Source organism: Palaemon carinicauda, chromosome 37 (assembly GCF_036898095.1).
Source record: "Palaemon carinicauda isolate YSFRI2023 chromosome 37, ASM3689809v2, whole genome shotgun sequence".
Lineage (NCBI taxonomy): Eukaryota > Metazoa > Arthropoda > Malacostraca > Decapoda > Palaemonidae > Palaemon > Palaemon carinicauda.
Window position 1 is genome coordinate 35,696,090 of NC_090761.1, and position 11,927 is coordinate 35,708,016.

General features: G+C 38.6%; 1 protein-coding gene across 1 annotated transcript in view; it reads left to right on the forward strand.

Annotated features, from left to right (window-relative positions):
- Window positions 1–2,210, forward strand: part of smg (sterile alpha motif domain containing protein 4 smaug) — a 156,027-nt gene extending 153,817 nt beyond the window's left edge. Inside the window, exon 13 of the mRNA XM_068360530.1 lies at window positions 612–2,210. Within this exon, the coding sequence (XP_068216631.1) occupies window positions 612–932 (321 nt within the window). The 3' untranslated portion in view covers window positions 933–2,210. The remainder of the gene's footprint in view (window positions 1–611) is intronic.
- The last annotated feature ends 9,717 nt before the right edge of the window (window positions 2,211–11,927 follow it).

The window sequence follows — 11,927 nt, forward strand, 5'->3', positions numbered from 1 at the left end:
GAATAGAAAGTTTTCTGTCACAAACCTCAACTGGTATTTTACAGATGCACTACAATATATTATTGATTTTCACTATGTATGAATGGAATGGGAGGAACGTAGAGAGGAGAGGTCCCCTTTTTGTTTCATTTGTTTGGTGTTGGCTACCCCCAAAATTGGGGGAAGTGCTTTGGTATATATGATGAATGGAATTGTATCATTTATTTTCAGTGACATTAATTTGGTAAGTTCTTAGATGTTTCCAATGTCTATATTTATCTTTGAAATCTTTTTCAGAATACAAAATGAGAGAATACAGTACCTTTTACTATAATTTTATAGTTTCCTTGTTATGAAAATTGTTTTTGCTTGATTTTTATTTTGGTCATTGGTCTTAATCCTGACAGTCCTAGTTGATTTAGCACATTCTTTCGTTTCCATATTCATTGATTTTTGTTCTTTTGTTTATAGCAAAAAAATGTAACTTTGGTGGTGCTAGATATTTTTTATCAAAGAACTTGTAACATAAAGTTGTAGATGTCTTTTTACATAATTTTTCAACTCCATTTTATAACTGATGTGTATTTCTACAATTGACTGTTATTAAATTGCATCCTTCTCGTTATAATTAGCAGCTTCGACCACACATCACTCTACAGAGAACAAGATCAGCACCTTCCCGTCCTCATCAGTTGCCTCTAACAGGGCATGCACGCCCTGTCCCTCCACCAACTACATCTTCATCCTTAGCTCCAGGCAGCGGTGGCAGTGGGTGTGGTGAAATGCGCATGGCTGGATCAACGGGAACCGTACTAGAGCCTCACTTCTCACCGGCATCTTCCTACTCCAATTTAGGGCCTCCTCCTCCATTATCTCCAGATCTCGCAGATAACGAATTGACAGATCGTTTAGAATCCCTCTGTCTTTCAGTTACTGAGCATGCTCTTGGTTGAGCTTGCATTGTTGTCATCAAAGATCTCCATCCACAAACAAAAGTATATTTATTGAACTATAATGGTATGATAATTTATGTTTAGAAAATTGAAGAAAGCTAGTCATATATTGTATAATTTTGATAGTTGTTTTTGAATTTTAAATTTTAATAAAATCAAATTACTAAACATATGGAAAGTGTAGAATCTGGTTTAAATATTTGAATTCATCTCTTCGTTTGTTATGGTAATCGGGCCATATTTTGTTGTATGTGTACCTTACAAATTGACCTACGAACTGCCTTAGTAGTTTTGCTAGATGAATCCTAATTATGGCAAGAAGATCTTGCTTGTTCAAAAGATAGTGGATGTAGTTCTTATTTTGAGAGTTAAAGTAAATTTATATATAAAAATGAGATGTGCCTGCCATACTTTGGACCACAAGGAGAAATTTCATAAGCATATCCTTTGCTGTGCAGGGATGCCACGTATCAAGCTGTGCTTGGGATTGGCCTAGTAACTCCTTTGTGACCAAAAGTCGGCCATATATTTTTCTTTTTCGTATCCTTCCTTGTTCCCAGTATTTTCACAGATGTGAGAAAGATGGGCAGATGAGTTTACACCCCCAAATTTCTCATTTCTTTTAATTTATTATTTTAACTTTATTTATCTTTGTCTTCCTAGTGAATTTTCCTAACTTTGTCACTATCGTATGAAAGGCTGTGAAGGTGACTGCACTTTAAGGACAGCAGCAACTTCACGCCTCCTCCACGCCAGCATGAGAGCTACTGTGTGGCATTATAATGTAACAAAACTTACTGTCAATTGCATTTTTAAGGAGTATTTATGCCCAGATCAGCTGTATGTATATACTTTGCTTTATTTGCAATTGCTGTTATTTATAAAACATTGAATTTTGGTTGATTATGTTCTAAATTATATGGTGTGAAAGTATTGACTCATACACATTTATGTTTAATCATTACAGTAAATCAGTTTGAAAAAAATTCCCCGATTCTCTATCCTTTACTGTGTTATGTCGTTAGAAATTACAATCTTTGTTGTTATTATTATTATTACTATTATTATTATTATTATTATTATCATCATTATCATTATAATTGTTGTTATTATTATTATCATCATTACTATTAATATCATTACAAGGAAGGTAATTTCTGATAACTGTTAATAAATCTAACATTTGTCATGCTGTAAATTAGAAAACTTTATTGTATTTCTTGTAATATTTGAAAAAAGTTGAGTAATATACAGCTTGGTGTATTATACACTTTGAGATATATTAATGCTACTGCATTTCTTCATTTATTCAAACCTTTATGGTGCATAACCCCATATTAGTTGATAGCAGTAGAACATACCAAAGCTGAAATAAGAGCCATTTAGTATTGTCATCAAATGCTTCTTTTCTTTCTTCATAACTGGTACCCACAGATGTCTTTATGCTAAAAGTGATAACTTAGAGGAAATTCGTTTAGAGCCAGCATCATAGTTTTCCTTTCACTGTCACTTCATTGATCAATAGCCTACATCCTTCTATACTGTAGTAATGTATGTTGCAGGAAGGTATTACTTATAATATTCATAACCTGTATTATTTCTATAAACCTCCCCTGATATTCGTAATGCTTCTTTCTCAAAGCTTGGCTTATATCAACGTTTACCCCAAAATAATATTTTCCTGAATGCTTACCTTTCAGTAGACTTAGGTCTCTTGTATAGTACAGGATTAATCAAGTGATTAATGGCAATAACCTTGATGTGGGTTCACCATACATGCTTTGTTTTTCAGTTTTTTCATCAAATTGTGTATGATAAGTTGACACTGTGTTTACCAAGTTTTCAATGGAAATGCCCTCGACAGTTCAGGGGGCAACATGGAAAGGAGATATATCTTGACTGGGGTTCGCTCACTCCCATCTATTGCTGCTAAAATACCTTCATAAATATATGGTTTAGAGGTATTCACGCTATTTGGGTTTGTCATGTTCGTTGTGTAAACGTTGGCTGGTTTATTTTACTCTTCAACCTTTCCCAATTGTTTCTTCGTCTTTGCATTCTGTGAAGTCAAATTATCCTTAATCACTTGGGCAACTTTCAGTTGGTTCGACCAACATTCCTTACTGATGTGGCTTCTCTTGCCACACTTAAAACAGACAATATTAACCTTCTGCACATCTTTCACGATACTTGAAGGAGGATGATTTGATGATTGTTGCTGTGGTATTATCACATTCTGCCTAGGAACAGTACCAGTGCTACTTCCACTGTAACTGTTGAACTTGTTCACATAGTTATTACTGTACTGAACTGGTTTCCATGGTTCGGCAAATACTTGACACTTGGTCGGAGCGACATTTGAAACTTCATACCTGAGGAGGGTTTACGACTGATAATATTATAATCTTCACTCAGCGAAGCGGCTTTATCAAGTTTCTTCACCTCTCTCTCTCTCTCTCAAGTACATTCGAATATGTTCAGGAATTCATCGTAGATACTTTTCTAGTACTATCAATTCTTCTAAATCAGCCATCTCCTTCACATTAGCAGCCTCTGTCCATCTCTTAAAACATCGTCGTACCTTATAGGCATAATCCAAGAAAGTAATTTTCTCGTCCTTCCTCAAACTTCGGAACCTTTCATTATAATATTCAGGGGTCATCTGATATACTTGCAGCACATTCTTCTTCACTTCTTGATACTCCTTCCTCTGGTGCTGAGATAAGGATAAGTAAGCACTGTGTCCTTTCCCAAACAGTACACTCTGCAATAACACAGACCATTTATCTTCGGGCCATTGCATTGTCGATGCGATGTTTAAAAATGATTGAAGAACATGTCCAGAGCCTCTTCTGTGAACCTTGGAATTATTCCTGGACATTTGATACATTAAACACGGGATCGTGCATAGCAGGGGTTACCTCTGTTTGCGTTGCCGACTTTGCATGGTCATTCAACAGCACCAACTCCCTCGCATGTCGTGCAATCTCTCTTGCCTCTTCCTTCTCCTTTTCTTCTCTTTCCCTCACTCTTTCTTCCATTCTCCTCGCATATCATGCAACTTATCTGGCTTCTTCTCTTTCTTCTTCTTCTCGCCTTGCTTCCATTTTTCCCGTCTTCTCTCTCTTTCTTCTTGTTCTGCCATCATCTTCAACTTGAGCAAATTCTCCTCCTCTGCAATTCGTCGAATCTCAGCCTCTACATCTCTATCTGCTTTCATGCCTTCAGTTTGTGGGTTAACTGGTCCTTGCTTTGCTACAAATTCTTCCTCAGCTTCCTCCAACAGTTCACGAGCTGCTACAATATTTTCTTCTGACAACTTTCCCAAGTTTATCAACGCTTCTAAGGCTAGACACTTGATTTGGGCTTTAATCATTCCACTCGTTACATGGTCACCACATGCAATTAAAATAGAGAGCCACTGAGCTTTAGTTACATTAGCTTCTGACAATTCCTGAACATTTGGGTTATTCAAAAACTGTGCCATCTTGTACTTTAACAATATTTAATACCTCCAAAAAGTATATCCTAACAATACACAGAATCCTATGAACACTAAATTGTTCAAAACCTTTAATCAAAACACGGCCCTGTTATCACAATATTTAAAACAAACTCGCTCAATCCCAAGGGTCTGGGCACCAAAAATATATTTGTTCCGTAACTAGAATACAAACCTACGCTATTTATTTAGGGGTATTACTTTCAGCGAAGCTGAAATACCGAGCCATTAAGATTTAGCGAGGGTTAACTCCCCATACCACTAGTTAGCGAGGGTAGGGAGGTTAGCTTGCTACTGCTCCTGCTCACACACTGGTGATTTAGCTCACTTTACTTTTGGCTCGGATGGAGATCGGTTGTATCTGCTCTTCCTCCTCGTTATTTTGGCCTGCCATTAATTTTTGTCTTTTAACTTACTTTTTTCTTATACAGTGGAACCTTGACATACGAATTTAATTAGTTCCATTACCATCGTTGTATATCAAAACAGTTGTATCTCAAAGCATTTTTTCCCATTTAAAATAATGTAATATGTTTTAATTCGTTCTAGCTCTATGAAACCACACCAAAACACAGCTAAATTACATATATACACAATTTATACACAAATAAACGAGTAATAACACACATAATGATAAAATAACGTAGTATTGTGATAAATGATAATAAATTTAATAAAATCAATAAAAAAAAATAAAGGAATTCTACTTACCACAACGAAAGATGACGTAAGGCCAGCAGGGGGAGGATGTAGGGAGGGGTGGCAGGGAACGATTTGTTTTCTTTTTATTTACATATGTAGACTAATAACTACGTAATAAACACAAATTAAATAACATTGCTAAACTAATTTTTATTTATTTTTTTTAATTACGTAAACACTTAATCATCATCACCTTCATGTCTGGCCTTTTTGGCCTCACTTTCCTGACTTTCAGGTCTGGGCCTATCGTGCCAACTCTTTGGGTTCTTTATTTTTCGCGATTTTATTCATCTTCACTTTTCTAGCATTCATTCGTAATTTTTATCTAATTAATCATTCTAAATGCCTTCTTATCCCTCATTCCACGTATTCCCATTCCTATTTTTTATTTCTTCTCGCATTTCCCAAATTCATTGATTTCGCTAATTTATTTGATTTAGCGTAGATTTAGCTTAGGAAATGTGCTACCGCAAGGTCCAGACAATCTGAACACATGCACGCACGCTACCGCCTCCCCGTCTTGTCTCTTTGTCATTTTGTTTCATCCTTGTTTCTCACTGGCGTTTTACTTAACTGTATCCAATAATATTGCATTTAATATTCACATTTTAGTATCGTATTTATAATTAAAAACATAGCGAATTATAATCTTATGCATTGTTTACATTCAAATCAGCTGATCAACCCTGCCTAGTCCGTCATCAACCTCAATTTTCGGATCAAATAATTCCCTTATTAATAAGACATGCTACCTCCGATGCACGATATTTTATAGTTTTTAGCGCTGTGGTGCTTGATTATACAGCGTCAAAAGAGATTTAGCAAAGAAAAAAAAAATTTCATTCATTACAGAGAGAGAGAGAGAGAGAGAGAGAGATCATTCGTATTTCTCTCTTTCTCACTAATTATTCTATTTCGTTTTGGAAGCATTATTGCATTTTCGAGATCATTTTCTTGGGTTTTTTCTTATCACCTGCTTTGTCTTTAGCTTTGGGACCCATGGTAAATAATAAAATAGACAAAATAACAAAAAAATAGGCAGAAATACAACTAACTACACAACGAAGTGTTAAGGATGCAGCAACAACAAACAAACAGACTGAACGCCATCTATCGGTCGCCTATAGAACTATCACATCGCAAAATCGTATCTCAAATATTTCGTTGTATATCAAAGCATATATTTTCAAAAATTTTCTGTTGTATCTCAAAACATTCGTATATTAGAGCAATCGTATGTCAAGGTTCCAGAGTATAGTATATTTATGTATGAAAACATTCTTAATGTTTATGTATACAGTATATATATATATATATATATATATATATATATATATATATATATATATATATATATATATATATATATATATATATATATATATATATATATATATAGTATATAGTATATTTCCTTTTCAGTAATTATGCTGTGTGTGATAATGCATACGGCAGATTGTCAAGACACTTGCGCAAGGGCGGGGTACCTTTCTTTCCGACCTCTCCCCCCTTGTCCATCAGTCTTCCCGTCGGCGGATAACCTACCATTGACTCGGCCGCTGCCGCAGGCGAATCATCATCGTTTGGACCCTCCTTATTCAACTGTTGTCTTCGCCTTTCCCTCTTCCACAGGGAACATATGGATTACTGAGGGAAGGGAGTGTGGCTTTTCAGATCTTGATTTCAGTCCTTCTCTTCTCAAGGCCTTTCACCTTTCATGGGCTTCCAACAGTATACTAACGGGGAGAGCACCTTTCCCGTTAGCGGGTTAGGTTGCGCTTCCGATTGTTTTTCTTAATTATTTAAGTGAAATTATAATTGGTTTTAATTTAACTTCTCAGCTTCTCCTCCACAGGGAACACTTTCTTTCGGAGGATCAGTGGTTCTTCCTATTAGTGAATATTTTTAGCTGATTTAAATAATTGTAATTCTTGTTTTATTACAGTTACTCTCCGCTCTCCTTCTCCCGTCAATGTCGACCGGGGAAGGGAGGGCGCAGTTCTTATTTTAAGTTTGTTCCCTCAGTGGTCTCCTTTCCCGTCGCGGACTAGGTGTTCCTCCCGAGAGTTTTTTTGTTACATACCATATTTCCCGTGTCATAAGACGCACTTTCTTATTTTTTTTTCCAGAAAAATTACCCCAAAAATCACCCTGCATCTTAACACTAAGATAAAGTTGTATAGGAGACTTTGAAAACCCAGAAACACCTCAGTAATGACATACAAATACATTCACTGGCATAAAATATAAAACTACAATTAGCTTATCATTCATATGTAATAAATGAATTTATCTTTATTGCACTTTTTTAGTTAGTGAAGAAAACAAGATATTTTTTTTGTGTTGGTGGATAGCTGATGATTGGCCAAGCCATCTACATGCAAACATGCCAACTAATGGAATCGAAGCAGACGATTCCAGAATTTCTTATTGTTTATGCAGTATTTATCTATTTTCTCATACAGTATTTTGTTGATATTTTGTAATAAAGCAATATTTTAGTAATGACTTTGTTGTATAGATTCCAAAATTATACAAATAGTGGTTGGTGAACAGAAGCTTGAAAAAAATCTCACTGCAAGTTGAGTGCATTTATCAATGAATAATGTGAAGTTCTCTTGTATCCTGACATCAAAGGTCATTGACGCCGAGATACCAAGTTATCTATAAACCAAGTAAACCTAGAATTACACAAACAGAAAAAAATATTCCATCTAGTGAATTTTTACAAAATTAATTATTTGACCAGTAACTAATTTTGTAGGAAATTTGTATGTGAGGAATTTGGGAAATATTACTGGAATTTTACTTCTCTACCAAAATTTGGTCATGTACAATTGGCAACTTATGTAGAAACGGGTAATACGGTAATTTATTTTATTTTTCGTCGGTTACCGATGCACTTCTATTTCGTTCGACTAAGAGAGCTGATGAAGTAGATCTGTTTCATTCATGCCTGGGAAATCTGCTGTCACTGCCAGCCCCCAGAAGGCATCATCTCTTCTCCCTAGAAGTAAGCCCGTGGGAGCTCCTGATCAGCACTTCATCTTCAAGGAACTAGCTCCGGCTACGCTTCCGCAGGCAACGCTCTGAGCAGATCATCTTAGAGCTCTGCCACGAGGTTCGCCTCCAGGGGTTGGACTCCTTTTCCTTCCGAGGGAGAGTTTCCCTCCCCAGGTGTGGGGTTGTTTCTCCCTTCTGAGGGAGAACTTCCTTGCATCTTCTTCATCACTTCATCGACTCCAACTGCTTTTGCTGTCTTTGCCTAGACTATGCTCCCCCCCTTGCTGAGTCTCTCTTCCTTCGGGGGTGAAGCATAGTCTAAGCAAGTCTCTCCTGCGAAGTGATCACCTCTTTCGTTCGCGAGAGGGGTTACTCATAGACTCCTCTTTGGAGAATTGCTACTGCTGAAGGTCAGCTTGCTGATCCTCCGGCCCCCAGGGGCATCATCCCTTCTCCTTAGAAGTTTGCCTTCACCGGAGACGCCTCTTTGATTTTTCAGCAACGCAGCATTCCCCCGCAGAGGAGCCGCCTCTTCCATCGTTTTCAGGCCAGTTCCTGGACCGTCTCCAGACGACGCTGAAGCTAGTCCTTGAATTTCAGTCCTGGACTCTTCTGTGGATCGTTCGTAATCTCTTATCGGTGGATGCTCACCCTTCCAAAGGGCACATAACCATTCCTGATCATCCTACCAGCAGACCTGCCGATCTGCTGTCGCCGTTCCTCTCTCTGATACAGCCTCTTGAGGCCCTACTTAACCGTGCAGCTGTGCGAAAACACTCTCCAGCGCCCTGCAGTGCATCAGCGCTCACCCACATCTTGTCAGCATCAGCCTACTCCTTCCCGTTTTCCAGAGCGCCCGCACTCTCCAGCTCGTCAGCGCTCTACAACGATTTGGCATTCACCTGACTTACAGCCTTCTTCTGCTCGTCCTCAGTGCCCTTCAATGCCCCAGCGATCTCCCGATCGCCGGCACTCTCCAGCGCAGCCTCGCCATTCCAGGAAGCAGCGTATGCCAGCTCGCCAGCCAATCATCAGCTTGCTGATCTCTAGCTCGCTGATTGCCAGTCCTCGATCAAGCGCTGATTGTCAATGGCTCACCGATCACCAGCTGACGGTCAGTAAACCATTCTGCTGTCTCTCAGGGCTCTCCAAGCCGATCGTCAACTCATTAATCACCAACCTTCCTTAGCTGACTGACCAGACAGCCTTCATCTGCCTGTCAGTTACCATCTTCGGCTCACAGATCGCCAATTCACCGATCATCGGCAGTTCACCATTTACCAGCAGTTCGTCACTCAGACTTACTAGTCAACCTCTGCCCGTGGTTCCCTAGATCGGAAGGCAAACAGCACACTTCTCGCTACTCGCCGTTTGCCATCACACCAATCCACTAAAGCGATCAGCAGGCGATCGACATCCCCCATCAGCGGCTTGTCGACAAGGGACTACTCGCGAGCACTCTCCAACTGCACAGTAGCCACAATACCCATGAGTCAAGACCCCAGCGTCAAAATCTCCCTTGCGAAAGGATCCACAAGGAGCTGTCCCTTTGGGTCGATGTCCACACCATGTTGGAGGAGTTCGGACAAGGGGTAAGATCACAGGTGTTCATGTGCACGCTGGACCTAAAGGACGCATATTTCCAGGCCCAAACCATCCATCTTCTAAGAAATATCAGAGATTCAGTCTAGACAAACAAGAAACACCAGTTCAGGGCACTGTGCTTCGGTCCTTCCACAGCACATATCCTGGGCTCACAGGAACGGCTTCTGTCTCCTCCGTTTTCTGGATGACTGACTGACCCTAGACTCTGTGGCAACCTTGCGTTAGCACCGGAACTTCTGAAGTTTTTTACCAAGATCAGGTGATCATGGTAAACCTTTTGAAGTCTTCCCTACTTCCCTCTCAGAAGACTGTTATATCTGGGAATGATTCTAAACACCAATCTCCACAAAGCCTTCTCATCAAAGACTGGATAACGAGGCTTAGAAAGTTCACAGGACCCTATTTCAAGATGAGAAGAGCTCCCAGCCCAGAGTGACTTTCTTCTCGGACACCTATCATCCATGGCCTGTCTAGCTTCCAACAGCCACCTCAGGATTCGGTCTCTCCAGTGGGGGCTTGAGACCAGTTGGAATCAGGCCTTCTATTCCCCGGACATTCTGATCCCCATGGGACCAGAAGATTGGATGAACCTCAAGGGATGGGTGTTAGTCGAGAATCTACGGAGTTGTGTAACCTTCTCATCCTTCCACACCCCTTGGACTTGATGCTGGGCTTAGGCACATCAAAAGAAGGGAGAAGGGACCATAGTGCTGCACCACATGACCTCAGGCTTCTGGACAGAGTACGAAAGTACCTTTACTTAAAGGCATCATGCGGTAATATCAGCAATCAGATTTAACCTTATGTCAAAATGTCGGGTTTGGTGTGTGATTCAAGACCCACCCATTGTCCGCGGTCTCAGCAGCCCCATACGCCAGCTGCAAGTCCTTAAAGTTGGTGTGCCACAGCCAAATTTAGTCGGCCAGCCATGACGTCATACCAGGAACTTGCCGTGGGAGATGCAGGGGGCCTGCATATTTACCTGTTTACCGGAGTTGTTAATGTATATATATACATATATATGTATATATACATTTATATATATATAATATATATATATATATATATATTTATATACTTATGAATATATAGCTATACCTATATATATTTATATATATATATATATATATATTTATATATATATACAGTATATATATATATGTATATATATATATATATATATGTATATATATAGATATATATATATATATCTCTATATATATATATATATATATATATATATATATATATATATATATATATATATATATATATATATGTATATATATATATATATAAATATATATATATATATATGTATTATATATATATATATATATATATATATATATATATATATATATATATATATATATATATATCTTCTCCATCATCATCATCAGCCGTTATTAGTCCACTGCAGAATAAAGGCATCAGACATGTCCTCCTACTTGCGTCTGTTTATAATCTTTCTGTGCCAGTCCACACCTGCAAACTTCCTTAGTTCAACAACCATCGTCTTATCGTCCTTCCTCTGCTTCTTTAACAGTCTCTAGGACTTATTCTGTTATTCTTAATGACCAATTTTATTTCTCAAGATTCTATCCTCAGTGTCATCTCTGTTGCTGCCCTCGTCAGAACTTTCCTCATTTTCTTCTGAAGATGAGTGCTCTGGCTCAAATATATAAGGCTGGATACTGCCCGTACATTCAGCTTTCAAAATTTCTAATTGGGGGTCATTTTCGTCAATTGTATTGGGGAAATCAAAGCTAATTCCTTCAGTATCGCTCGTAGATTCCAATGTGTTTGCCATTGCCAGTGAAATCAGGTGTTCCTGGTATGACGTCACGCGTCTGTTCAATTGGTCTACAGGTGGCGCTTCGAATGTGGGAAATTTCAAGGGCTGGGGATAACCAAATAAGGACCGATTATAGCCACGACAAGCTTTTGAAAAATCTATGGTCAATTCATTTAGATACTTCCAAGCATTTTAATGTAGAATAACACAGGTTTTATGGCCACTGCGTGACGCCTCTAAATCTTTTAAGAGATGAAGGCCAACAGCCTCATCAGTTCCTAACAGGCTACTCAGTGGCGTGATGAGCGACAACACCACATAGGGACTCACATCAGCAAGCAAGAAGGAACTTGCTTGCAGCCTCTTCCCATCTAACAGTATAAAT